The sequence below is a fragment of the Mastigoproctus giganteus genome, chromosome 2 (genome assembly GCF_048544385.1).
Source record: "Mastigoproctus giganteus isolate SK-2022 chromosome 2, ASM4854438v1, whole genome shotgun sequence".
NCBI lineage: Eukaryota > Metazoa > Arthropoda > Arachnida > Uropygi > Thelyphonidae > Mastigoproctus > Mastigoproctus giganteus.
Window position 1 is genome coordinate 161,698,318 of NC_143576.1, and position 14,759 is coordinate 161,713,076.

Consider the following 14,759-nt stretch of genomic DNA (forward strand, 5'->3'; position numbering starts at 1 on the left):
TCCTTTTTGAGAGACACTGCTGATAAATTTGAAAAGTGGCTTATTCCCCTCGGCCTAGATTCCGCTTGAACAGAAGAGGTTTCCCCACAAAAGCGGCAATAACATTTTTTGTTTTAATTAAATTCCATTCATCACCTTGTAATTGTAAATTGACTTCATTAAATATTTTATAGAGGTCTGTCAAATAAGTGATGTCATTTTTGGATGTAATCAGGTTGGCCCACAATCGTCTCTGTTTTCTAGGAACTCTAGTACTAAATCAAACAAATTGTAAAATCGATTCAGACAAATACCTTTTGAAAGCCAACGAACTTCTGTGTGAAGCAGCAAACGATTGAAATCTTCATCGTTTTCACTACAAAGTTGCTAAACAATCTGTCACTCAATGAATTGCTTCTAATCTTGTTGACTGCTCTAATAACGTAATGGAACGATGTATGCAGGCGTTCACTTAAATTCTTTGCAACCAAATGTTGACGATGAAGAACACAATGTATAGCAAGTACATTTGGTACTGCTTGTTTCAAATGCGCTATGAAACCCTTGTGGCACCCTGTCATTGCTGGAGCACCGTCAGTAGCAGCAGACAAAATATTACGAATAGGAATGTCTTTCTCTTGAAAAAACTTATTCATGGTATTAAATATAGATTCTCCCTTTGTATCCACTTACAAATTTTTAGCAAATAATAATTCTTGACAAACTTTTTCTTCTTTTATGAATCGTACGTATGATAAGAGTAGTGCTTCATTATTTGGGAGAGTTGATTCATCAAGTTGAATGGAAAATTGGCATGTCTTCAAATAATCGCACAATGATTTTTCAATGTCTTCAGCCATTTCATCGATTCTTCTTTACACTGAATTATTGCTCAAAGGAATTTTCCTGATGATATCTGATGCTGGCTTATAAAGCACAGTGTTTATTTCTTTTACTGCCAAAAAGATTAATTCCTCATCAATTGTATATGGTTTTCCTGTTTTGCGATTAATAATGAAATATTATAAGAAGCTTGTAATCCGTCATTATCTTGTTTAGTGGACGACGCAAAAAGTTTTGATATAGTTGGACGTTTAAAATATTTTTCTTCCAATACTTGAAAATGGAACAAATCTTTATCCTTTTCATCAGCATGCATTTTAGTCAAATGCTCTTGCAGCCTTAGAAGGCTTCATTTGAAAATACTTTTTGGAAAATCAAGCACATAGGTAATAATTGGTTCGTAGGAGACTGAATCAAGCCATATTTCAAATACTCAATACTGTACTGTCGACATTTCTTCTTAGATTCAGACATAATGAAGTAATAAAATTTGCAACAATATTCACAAAATAACAGATTTAATTTACACTTTCTGTGACTCCATTTATCTATCACACTTTCGACTGATGATTGTAATGAAACTTATTCCTAAACAGAAAAATGTATGATCACATATCAATTTATGAATTATTACATCGGCAAAACGGCCTTGGAAGCTTTGAAGATGAAACGTGCTACGGCATTAGTTTAAAATTCGCGCCTAATCTGTCTCAAACGAATCAACAGACGCGGAGATATAATTGACTGGTCAAGCTTATGTCATTAGCATTACCAAGGTGATCCAATGAGAAAATAAAACTGTAAACAATTTTTGTGGAAAACAAACAGTTGAGCATCATTACTTGCAAATAATATTTTGCACTGTCGCTCTGTCACAACATTTTACTTTTACTGCTTTTTGTAATTGTTGTACGAAAGAATTGCAACGAATTGGTTTTGAAAAACAGAAATATCGCATTTCCTTTCTTCAGTTGTTGTTATTTGGTTTTTAGGAGCATTAGCAACTAAGGCCATATTGCTCCGGTGCGGTGGTCATTCCCTGACCTTTCCGCATCTTCCGTATTTGGTGGTGACGGGCTCGAACCCCGGTCTAATCAAGAAGCGTGTGCTACGCACTGCTGCTCCTTCCCACCTGGCTACGGAGGCGCCCCTTTCTTCAGTATGTATTGTATCTACTAACAAAAAATATAGAAAATTCATCTATTGGAAGCCATAATGGAAAAGGAAGGGGAAAAAAAAAACTGTCGTAAAACTGATCACTACAATGCGCATTTCATAAAAAAAAAAAGTTCGCTTTACTGTAATTGTTTCTAGAGGACTAAATTGGAACAGCAGTTTCCTGGATGTATATTTGATCTTCTTACGAACTTTCAAGAAAATATTTCTGTTGATAGCTGCGTTATAAACTTCGAAAACTGATGTCGAAGGAACTTTGCATGCATCTTACCTGGTGTGAAAACGAAAAAAAAAAAAATATATATATATATATATGCTACGAGTGACGGATTGTTTTATATGCATTTGATACCATCAAAAAATTTGAGGGAAAAATTGAATTTTCATTACCACACACAAGCCCGAAAAATTCATAAAGTGTCATATGTTTGCTTGCTTGAATTCCATTCTGAGCTGCAAATGTAATTTCACTTCTCTTGCGCTGACAGAGCTGCTGTTTGCCGAATGAAGGAAAACTGGGTTCATTTTCCTGAAATTTCCGCTTCCTTTCATTCACTTGGGGGAAAAAACTCTTTAGGGGAGTGAGTTCACCCTTTCTAGTCCGACCCTAAGGGAAAGAGACAGACAGAGAGAAAGAAATAAAAATACTCTTTTGGTGGGAGGAAGGCCAGTAGATTGTCAAAGGTCCACAACTGTAACTTTCATCACAGATGCTGAAGTTCTAGTAAGTCAGTTTCACAACAGATGCTAAAGTTCTAATAAGTCAGCTTCATCGTAGGATGACTAAGTTCAGATTAGTCCGATTTTTGTCCGGTGTGCATTTGATAAAAAAAAACCCTCTTTGCTTTATTGTAATTGTTTTTTGGAACAATATTTTGCAATAATCCCCCTGGAAATATTAGCCAGTGAACTGTAACTTTTTATAATATGACCAGTATTTGGCGCATTATAGCCTCAGTTGCTGACGCGCCAATAAAACCCAAACCAACCAACCAGCCAGTGAACTGCATTATACATTTCAAACATCGCTGTATAGCTTGTCCTTGAATACAAATGACTACAGTTACTTTCCTTTGAGTGACTGCCTTGTACAGTTGTGGACACTTCCTTCCAGTCAGTAAACTCATCAGTAGTCATCCTTTATTGTACCTAAAGTAATTCGTTATGTTGAGGCAAACGGTTTTTGCTCCTAACTGAAGTAGCACTTTTGAATTTTGCCCAAGTCGATTATCTGCACATATTGAAAATTAGAAGGACAGTAAAAGAGTTGATAATTGGTGCCATTGGTGGGCAGCATTCAGACGAATTTTCTGTTTATACTCCAGGATGACCACATGGTCAGAGATCCTGAAATAGAGAGAGAGCGAATACAAGAAACCGCATCACATTTAGCAGTCACAGACTTGATTGTGTGAAATTGCTTGCCAAAAACCACAGCAAAGCAAGAGAAGTGATGGGGAGAAAATCTATTTTTCAGCAGGGTTTATTTGTTTATTGCAGTTCAGAACAGCATTATGACTGTGGATAGTGAATTTATTCGGCTTCTGAACTAAAACAGAATTTCTCCCTTTGCGATGACATCAAAGCATAACAAGCAAATATCTTCTAAGAATACTTTTTGAGCAGCCGTTAGTCGCAGTCTGTTAGCTTTGTACTGTTAGAAATTATTGCAGTTTTGTGAAGAATACACATTTCAAGAAACAATCCGTTATTCATAGTGGATGATTTTTTTTTTTTTCTTCTTTTGCGCACAAGTTTTCAAAGTTTATAATGCAGCTACAAATAGAAATATTTTCTCGAAATTTCGTTAGAAGATCAAACCCAGGAAACTGCTGTTCCAATATTGTTTACTAAAAACAATTACAATAAAGCAAACTTTTTTTTTTTTATCAAATGCGCATTGCAGTGTTATCAGTTTTACACCAGTTTTTCTCGTTTCTAAAAGATGAATTTTCCTGATTTTCTGTTCGTAGGAGCAATACACGTTGAAGAAAAGAAATATGATCTGTTCGCCTTTCAAAAACAGTTATTGCTACTGTTTCGCTTTATTGCTTCTCATGTCAACTCACAGTAGCTCGCGTTGTTGCATTTCAAAGGCCCTAGGCTAATTAGGGTAGGTTTAGAAAAATAACAGAAAAAGGCCTAAAAAATACACACTTGATATGTCACATTTCTGTCATTTATGTGAAATTCAATAGAAGGTTTTGAAAATTGAAGTGGGAAAATCGAAGAAAACAGTTCTGGCTTCACCATAAGCGAATTTCAGCTGTGTCCATAGAGTAAAAATTATAGAATTTATTAGTTGAACTTTGAGGAGATAAAAATACAGATAAGGAGCCACTGACCCCTAAACCGCTTGAACGCCCCCAATTGCTTCTGAACCCACTATCGCCCCTCTAGAAGGCTTCAGTGCCCACTGGGGTGCAGTACCGTCCACTTTGGGAACCTATGATGTAGATGCAAAATACTTGTTTAGTTTGTTAGCCACCTGAGCAGGATCCTCAACTATTGAACCATCAATATCCAGTGGATCAATCTGATTCATCCCTTTCCTTCTAGAGTTTGCATAGGTAAAGAACTCTTTTCTGTTTTTCTTTGCATCCTTTGCCAAGGATTTCTCTTAATCTGCCTTCGCCTGCCTAACCTCCTTTGTAACTTGGTTACAGATCAACTTATATCTACCATAGGCTTCTGTGTCACGTGTTAATTTATATGTATCCAGCGCATTTTTCTTCTCTGCCATATGTCTCATTAGTTCATCTGGCATCCATTTAGGCCTAAACCTTGAACAATATTTCTTAGTTGGTATGTAAAGCCTAGTAGCTTCCAAGATAAGTTCTTTGAATGCTTCCCATTTTGAATTTGCTGTTGGTAACATCCGTTGGTCCCCACTGTATAGAATTTAAATACTGTCTCAGACCATCGTAGTCACCTTTACAAAAGCAAAAATCCTTCCCTTTACCCCTGATGGTAGTTACCTCTTTGTGTAAATCCCACTTCAGCACACTGTGATCACTGCCAACTAGTGGTTCCTTTATCTGCAGATTCTGCATGAAGAATCACTACTGATAATCAGATCAAAAGTATTACTCTCTCTAGTTGCCTCCCGAACATGCTGATGTAGAAAACAATCATCCAATAAATCCACAAAAGCCTGGCTAGTGCGTGTGAGTGACCAACCCACAAATTCCAGTCAATATCATAAGACTCTCTGATTTACTGGCCCACTATTTCCCTGTACAGTTTCTTATTATACTCATCAGAGTCATTAGGCCTATAGCACACTCCTACTCTCAATTTTGATCTCCCAATGCTTATGTCACACCAAACTGACTCAACACTGCACTGTCCACTGATGTTAACTGGCTTCACTTCCTTGGATTTTGTTTTTTAACTAATAGCATAACCCCTCCTCCCTTCCTATCCTGTCTATCCTTTCTGTACACATTGTACCCCCCAAATTCCAGTTCTGCATTCCTTATATCTGTGTGACACCACGTCTCTGATATCCCAACAATATCTGCCTTTGATGTTTTGAGCAATACCTCAAACTCGTAGCATTGGTGTACACGCAAGTATACATGCACCTGTTCGTATTCTTAGCTACCCTAATACAACCCATATGTTTACTTGTACCGCAGTGACTCCTAGCAGTCTCTGAAATATCCTGCATCTTGTTTTCCAGGCTGCTGCTCATTCCAATAGAAGCAGTGCAAGAATCACTTTCACCTCTGCCAGTGGCTACTGTTAATCTATTAGTCCTTGTATGCCCCAAGCTAGCAGTTTTCCGACCCACCTAACACTGCCTCAATAGCATCAGCAAATATTCTTGCACCTTTTCTATTTAAGTGTATCCCATCCCTGTAGAAGCAGTCTCTCCTGTTAACAAGTACAGACCAGGCTGAAAAAAATTCTACCCCTTGAGCCTTGCACAATCTTTCTAGGGCCGAATTGATTGACAAGGCTCTCATCATATACTCCTTCCTATCGTGTCTGGGCAGAATTGCAGACACCTTCAAATTCAACCCTAATTCATGGCATTTTTTCAACAGTGACTTGTACTTGTTAAGTAATTCTGCCGGTCTCCTACTCGTACTCATGTAGGCAGAGCCATGATCAGATTTCCCTAGAGATGGTTTTTCATCCCATTGTTCACCTGCTGAACGTTTTGTAAACAGGTTTAGCTATGCTTCTTGCATTGTAACTGATGTTTTGTAATATTGGTGCCTACCAGTTCTGCAGAAATGTATACAGCTTGTTGGGATGAAGAATACCTAAAGCTGGGATTTGTTTGTTGTGGCCGTACAAAACGTGGACATTTATGGCTTGGTTAATATATATATGGTGAAGCACTTTGGCCATTTAGTAAATTTTTTTTTTTTTTTTAATAGCCAGCAGATGTTAAACTGTTAATATTACAATGGTCTTGTTACCCTTCATAGAGCAGACTTCATAATACCAAGAATTGTCTAGGTATTTGTTTGAGAGTAGTGCAATACCTGGCAATTTGTGGTATCGCAAAGTTTGTTTTGTTATAAGACTTATATGATATTCGCTGCAATTTAAAACCTTTTGACCACAAAAATTCATGAGTGGACAGAATAGTCCAGGTACATTACTATAATGTATTATTTTAGGAATGGTAACTATACACCACAAAATTGTTAAAGTGTTCATAATGATGGCTAGGTAAAAAATTTCATTCAGCATTAATTAAAACTACTGCCATTATGGTTATAATAAATAGCCAATATGGCTGCCGTTATGAGTGGATGTTTAGTTTAATGCTGTGCAGATCTTTGCTCTTCGCTGTGTTTTAACTATAGTTCTTGTCTAAAAATGTGTTCTCACTTAAAGATAATGACCAGTGGACTCCCTTGGTAAGAAGTTTGGAATTTAGCAGGTTATTTGCGTTTTATCTCTACCCTCAAATCACAAATTGAACTTAATCACAAAGGCTGCTAACACAGCCATCAAAAGGACAAAATCATCATTGGGCACAGTCCCATGGTGGTGCCCGGAGCTGCAGAGATTATGGATAGAAGTAAATACACAGCATAAGAAATTCCAGCGGGCGAGAAGATATTGGCCAGCAGCAGAGATAGAAATCCTTAGACAATGATACTGTGAAGTCAGAAACGAATACGCAGCCCTGATAAGAACCAAGAAGAAACGTTCATGGGATATACTAGTCTCAACTACAGGAAATGAGGACCCCTGGGTGGGGGGGGGGGTTGTATACAAAGTTGTAATAACAAATTACCCAAAGGAGTAGTATCCTCTACAAAAACACCTGGTGGCAGATACACCAAATCCTGGCAACAAACAATAGATAACATCCTTAATACCACCTTCCAGAAACTCTCCTCTAACCACACACCTGAGCAACTTCACCTCTGTGGGAAAAATACCTCTTACAGCCCAGCGCATCGGGAAGATCCGTTCATGCTCGAGGCTCTCCATCTGGCATCTGCAAAAATAAGAAATAAGAGAACACCTGCCGAAGACTATCTGGAGCCAGAAATTATTAAGAAAAATCCCTGCCACAATCCTGAACCTGTACAACCATTGCCTACTCTCCCTATGATTGGAGATTTGCACGGATCCGGCTTATACTGAAGAATCTGACAAAACCACGGGAACTCCTGGAGTCATACAGACCCATAGCCCTATTACCGGTTCTAAGCAAATTGTATGAACACCTTCTGCACAACAGAATTCAAGCCCATTACTTACAAGCAGGCGTCCCGTCTCCCAAACAATTTGGTTTCCAATGGGGATGTTCTACTGCGGATGCTCTGGATCATATAATAAATGCAGCCACTAACAGCAATAGTAAATACTACTTCTTGATTATTTCCATTGACTTCGCTGGGGCATTTGACTCACTCTGGTAGCCAAGTGTCCTTGGCAGATTCCGGGAAGCAAACATTCCCAGCAACTTGTACCACTGCATTCAAACCTCTCTCGGACCGAAGGATCTCAGTATATACATCCTACAGCTGACTCACCCGACCAGTCTTCCAGGGGATGCCCATGATCAGTCCTAGGGTCTCTCCTCTGGAACTTGGTGTTGGATGACTTTCTTAGCCAAGATCTAAATGGAGCAAATGTATAAGCCTTCACAGATGACCTGGTCCTGATGATAGAGGGGTACAGCCGTGCACAACTTGAGGCCACTGGCACCCTGCCAGAGTGAGCAAGGAATAATCACTTAAGGATATCACCAACTAAAACATCGTTAATACTTTTAAAAGTATTAACGATGTTTGATATCAGGCGGCCACCTCAGATCAAAATAGAAGGAACCACAATGGAGCTAAAATACCTAGGAATTTTCATCCCTAGGCCCATGTCCGAGATTGCCAATATGGCGTGTGTGCGGCTCCCTTGTCCAGCCCTTTCTACTCCCATCCCAGGCAGGGGGAGATAGCCCTGCCGTCTCTTTTCCCCACCCCCTTTCCTTCCTTCTGGCAGGGCATGGGCATGCCCTGCTGACATTCACTTGAGGTCTTCTTCCCTATTGACCTCCTTCTTCTGCCTTTCACACCCCAGTCTTCAGTCTCTCCTTCCCATCTTAAAGCAAGCATATGCCCCACACACCTATTTAAATATGTACAAATTAAATTTCGCCCACAATCTTGGCCTTTCCGATTCAAGCGATATCACTCTACGTAATCAATGTTAAAACAATTTTTTTTTTTTTAGGTCCTAGCCACTGAAATCTGAGGAAATTAGGTGGCAGGACCTGCCAGAGTAAACATTCACTCAGGTCTGCCTCCATGGGGCAAAAGTGGGGTAACGTTGGACCTCAGCAGGGGTCCAGTGACTGAATGGCTAGAGGAACAATGGCACAAAACACAACACTTTCACAATCCATGCACTTTTAAATCTCTGGCCTTTCCAGTGAACTGGCACACCCACAATGAAAGCAACACGGAGATGGGGGAAAATCCCTGGTGCCATTAGACACTGAAAACACTTTATGGTTATAATAGTTCAATGATATAGAACAGTAGTAGAATATAACAGCTGCTCTGCTATTGTTTATTTTTTCCTGGCCAGAAAAAAATTTTAAAAATCAATGATAATAATCAAAACTGCTTATATTATAAACTGGGCATGGGGTTAAATTTTTCAATACCAAGGCCTCCTAAAATTATGCATGAGTTTCTCTTATCCCCTGCCCCCAGAGGATAAAATTAGTGATTTCATTTGGGTTAGAGTTGAGCAATAAATAAATAAAAATACTACTTACTTTAATAATTAAATTTTTAATCTGTAGATTATATCAAACAAAAAAAGCTATGGAAGGAACCTTCCAACTTTATAAAATAAAATTGTTTCACTGGAAATAAACAATCAAGTTTAAAGCCTAAAGCAAAATAAAATAAAAAAATGACCCTCCTAAATTATAACATTATTCCCTCCCCTCCAAGGGATTCATAACCTATAGCTTTGATGCATGTTTTTTTAAAACAATAACAGCACTTGCATTTTGGAGTTTTATGTTTATACTGAAATTTATCCAAGTTATTTTTTGCTAATTTTTAGGAGCACTATATATAATTTTCTTTATTAAGCATGTGAATATATATCTTTTAAAGTTAATTTAAAAGATTGCTAAAGGACTATCAGGTAGTTCCCATGAACCAAAACCCACCTTTTCCAAGAATGTATCTCTAAAGGAAATTCTAACTTGTGTTAGAAATGAACTGCTATAAAATAAAATTAAATGCTTTAAGCATTGAAATTTTTCTCTCTTTCACTTGCCTCTACTACTAAAACAATATTCTATTACTGAAAATACTAAAACTTAAACTTCCTAAAAATCTGCCTATAAATTTGTATAAGCAAATTTATTAGTCAATTGAAGTTCATTTAATGATTTTTATTTCTCCAAAGTTTATATAATGATCTGTAATTAGTCATTTTGCTATATGACTAATTACAGTTCATTATATAAAACTCAAAATAATGTAAGCACATATTTACCGTTTTTTTTTTTATCTATTTTAGTGGCATTCCCTAAGTTCTTAAAAATATAGAAAGAGTACCTGGTCAGCCAAAAGATGCTAGAATCAGGGGGCATGAATTCATACTAAGAATTATAGACTGGGTTGGAGAAGTTGTTAATCATTGAAATGTTTCCCTAATAGACAGTTGAGACCAATAGATTGGGTAAATTCAGGGTCCTGAGGCTTAGTCTTAGGGAAAGAGAAACACTTTTTTATTTTCTAGTGTAGCAAGTCTCTTTTGCTACACTAGTATAGATTAATACTATTTATTCTTATAGTTAATTAGTCATATAATTCTATGTGGACACCATTAGCCAGTTTTTGATAAGTTGAGTTAGCATAAATCAGTATTGGTTATGATATTTTTGTGATATTTGCCTATAATATAACAAGTCAGATTTGTCTGTTATATAGTGAGTTTATGCTAAGACTTTATTTTGTTAACAGTTTGATTTACTACATTAGATAACGTGGCTTATTTTATATTCCACTGTTTGTTATGAATGCTAATATTGTTAAGTTTAATTAATGAAAAGTTAAAATTAATGAAATGTTTTTGGATTTTTGATTAAAAACTTTTGTAACAGTTTTAGTTTGTTTTGAATAAAATTTTTCATATGTAGGTTGAAACTGATGCAACAGCTAATGAAGGAAGTCCTCACATTGCAAACATTGGTAGGATGGTAGAGGTAAGATGCATAATGTTTATACAGTAATAAGAATCTTTATTTTTTCTACCACATACAAATATAGTAATACATTGGTATGAGACAAATTCCTTTCACAGCAGAAAATGCCAGATAATACTAAAATTAAAGAGAATATTTACTAGCATTTTAGTAAGTTGATAAGAAAACTAGTGTTATTAAATTATATACAGAAACAAGAAATGTAAAATTGTTTGAAACACTTGAATAACTTATCAGGTTTATTAATTTGACAATTATCAATTTTTTCCTAAATTAAGATTTACTCTGGTGGAGTAAAAAACATAATAGGAGGGGACAAAATTTTTAAATCAACTAAATGATTGTTATTTGCATCACCATGTCAGGGAAAGTACTAGGGAAAACAATATTCTAGACCTGATCATCACCCATGAATCAGATGACATAATAGGGCTGACAGTACAGGAATCAGTAGCAGGAATTGATCACAAAGTTCTATGGTGGACGATGAAGAGAGAGGTAGCAGTAGTTAAAGGAAAGGGTTATAATTTCAGGAAAGGAAATTACAACAGTTTAAGGTGCTACATGGCCTCTATTAACTGGGTAGATATCTCACAGAGAGTGAATACAATTGAATTATGGATATCTTTAAAATATTAATTACAGAAGCCTTGAATGCGTATATAACATTAAAAAATATATATTCCATGAGGAGGATTCCAAGTTGGAAGAATAATGAAGTTGCCAGATTACTTGAGCTGGCGACTCCGTAGCCAGGTGGGAAGGAGCAGCAGTGCGTAGCACATGCTTCTTGATTAGATCGGGGTTCAAGCCTGTCACCACCAAATACGGAGGATGCGGAAAGGCCAGGGAATGACCACCGCATATCCCAGAGCAATATGGCCTTAGTTGCTAATGCTCCTAAAAACCAAATAACAAACAACAAACAATTACTTGAGCTGAAAAATATGGTATGGAAAAGTTACAGAGCAATAAAAAGTGCTGATGTCTATAAAAGCTAAAAATTGATCTGTAATAGTGCCACAGAAAAGGTTAGGCAGGCAAAGGCAGATTATGAGAAATTGCTGCAAAGAGAGCAAAGAGGGGGATAAGGAATTCTTCACGTATAAATGCAGAGGTCAAATCAGATCGGACCCTTATGTGATAGTATTAGATACCCCAGCTGTTTTTAATTCAAATGAAGGCATCAGTTGAGGATACGCCACTGAATTAGTCAATTTAGCCTCCAGTGCCACCCCTCATTTTGGTTAATCAAGAGAGAGAGAGAGAGAGAGACAGACATGTCCTGTGCCCTCCAGAAATCAACAAGAAACTGATGCAACAGCTAACGAAGGACTGTTTGACTATCTGCCCTCCAGAGATGAGCCAGACTATTCAAACTAAATTTGCAGAGTTCACAGAGAATTCAGTATTATGGATGAACTTGTAATCCATTTTTTTTACATTGCTTTAAAAACAGACACACACTGATTGCTAATGACGCAAAATTTAATTTTCCAGTGCAGGTGCTGTGCATCTTAAAGTCACTGCAATGAGAATTACTGAATGAGAATGATAATGAATGTTTTTCAGAAAAAAAAAAAAAAAAAAAAAAAATACACATTGGAGAATTAAAAAAAATCCTCTTGTCTCTTTTATCATCCACTCATTCATAAAAATTCATAACATAGTGCTAACTTTGCCAGGAAACCGATTAATATAATTTATGAAAAGAATAGGTGCAATAGAATCTGGATATGTCTGCCAGAGCAAAGGTTGGTGGCATTGTAGAACAACTATCATCTTTAAAGGGACAAAAGATAATATTGTTGCACATTAGTACTACTGATATTAAGAGAACTGAGGAGTTGCTTAACAAGTACAGGGCAATTCGAGAAAAAGTTGCATGCTACGATTAAATTTGAAAGTTTGTGCAGTTCTGCCCAGACAGAATAGGAGGGAATACATGAGAGCCTTCAATCAATTTGGCCCTGGAGAGATTATGCAAGGCTTGTGGGGTTGAATTTTTCTTGGCATGGTGTGTGCTTGTTAACAGGAGAGACTGTTTTTACAGGGATGAGATACACTTGAATAGTGGGAGTGCAAGAATATTTGCTAATACTATGAAGGCAGTGTTAGGTGGATCAAGAAACTGCTAGTTCAGAGGTATCTAGACTATTATATTAACAGTAGCAGCAAGCAGAGATAAAAGTGATTCTCGCACTACTTCTACTGCAACATGCAGCAGCCTGGAAAGCAAGGTGCTGGGGATCCTCATGAGATCAGCACATACGTGGGCTATATTAGTTACTAAGAGCAGAAATAGGCACATGTATACTTGCATATGTAGTAATGCTAGGTGTATAGTGAACAAATTTGATGAGTTTAAAGTACTGGTTAGGTCATCAAATGTAGGGTTATTGGAGACATTGTGGAGAATTCCACATTCCTTTTGAGCAGCATATGTGCTGCTCAGAAGGAATGTGGAATTTGCATATTGTGAGTACATGTACAGAAATAATAGACAAGACAGGAGGGGGAAAAGAGTTGGTTAAGAAGCACTTAGTCTAAGGTAGGGCACCCAGTTGATGTGAATGGCCAGTATATATTGAGTCAGTTTGGTGAGTGGAAAAATGAGAGTAGGCATATGTTATAGGCCAAATGACTGTGATGAGTGTAGTGCAAAATTATACAGACAAATTGCGGGTCAGAAAACCCAGAATGCCTCACAATGGGAGATTTTAACTTTAAAGATATTGACTGGAACTCATTGCTTGGTCATTCACACAGTAGCAAGACTTTTCTGGATTAATTGGGTGACTGTTTTTCTACACCAGGTGAGGCAACAAGAAAAGGCAGTATTCTTGATCTGATTATCAGCAGCGATTCTTCATGTATTAAGAATATCTAGGTGAAGGAACACTACATGACAGTGATCATAATATATTGATGTGGGAGCTACTTAAAAGATATTACTATTGTCAAAAATTGAGGAGACAGTTGCAGAATAGATGTGCAGAAATTTTCCTTTAGCCAGCAGGTGGATGATTGCTGGAACAAACTTCCATCTGCCGTTGTGGAAGTTGACAGCTTAAATAAATTCAAGGCTGAACTAGACAAACGTTTAGAGTGAATGGATGGGTGAAATGGGAAGGATTTTTTTTTTTTTTTTTTTTTTGGCTGATACTATATAAGTTTGCTTTCTTGCATCATATGCCTTTACTAATACCAATAGGAAGGGATTTTTTTTTTTCATATAAAGGTGACTACAGTGGTTGCGAACAATTTAAAATTCCCTTCAGTGGGACCGACTGATGATGTTACTAATTGCAAATTCTGAATGGAAGCATTCAGAAAAGTATAAAAGTTACTAAGCTTTTTTGTACCAACTAAGAGATGTTTTTCCAGGTTTAGATCTAAAATCTCAATGTATCTATCTTAGTTGAAATGATGACACTAGTGGTAGAGAAAAAAAAAATGCATGGGTTGATTATAAATTATCAGGGAACACAGAAACCTGAAGTAAGTACAAACTAGTCTGCAATCAAGTCACTAAAGGGATTAGCCAAGCTAAGGCAAATAATAAGTCTTTTTGTAAGAATGGAAAGAAAAATATCAAAGAATTCTAGGAGCAACTTACTACTGTGGATAAAGGGATGATTGAGTAGAAGACAGGGTGGTTATCAGAGGGCACTGTGCTGGGTTCATTGTTGTTTTCAATATTCATTAATAATATTGATGAAGGCATATTAAGTTTAATATCTTTTCAGATGATACTTGCGAATGAGTTTTTAGAGGCGAAATACCAGAAGTACACAGAGTTATAACTGGGAGCTAAATGATTTTGTGATAAAGTGGAAGAGAAATTGTTGAAGCTAAAAGTAAATAAGGCACCTGGAACTGTGATGCGATCTATCTAATTATATTGAAAGAAGCAGCAAAGGAGGTAAGAAAACCCTTATCCATTATTATGAGAGCATCCTTGAATTCAGGAGTGGTCTCCGTATGGATTTGAAATGTGCAAATGAGTCACCAGTTCACAAAGAGGGTCAAGGGATAAAGTAATTACAGACCT

General features: G+C 37.0%; 1 protein-coding gene across 1 annotated transcript in view; it reads left to right on the forward strand.

The window, feature by feature from the left end:
- The window catches only part of cpb (F-actin-capping protein subunit beta), a 119,433-nt gene that overhangs the window by 85,819 nt on the left and 18,855 nt on the right, over window positions 1-14,759 (forward strand). The window contains exon 6 of the mRNA XM_090368750.1: window positions 10,640-10,705. Coding sequence (XP_090224876.1) covers window positions 10,640-10,705 — 66 coding nt within the window. The remainder of the gene's footprint in view (window positions 1-10,639; window positions 10,706-14,759) is intronic.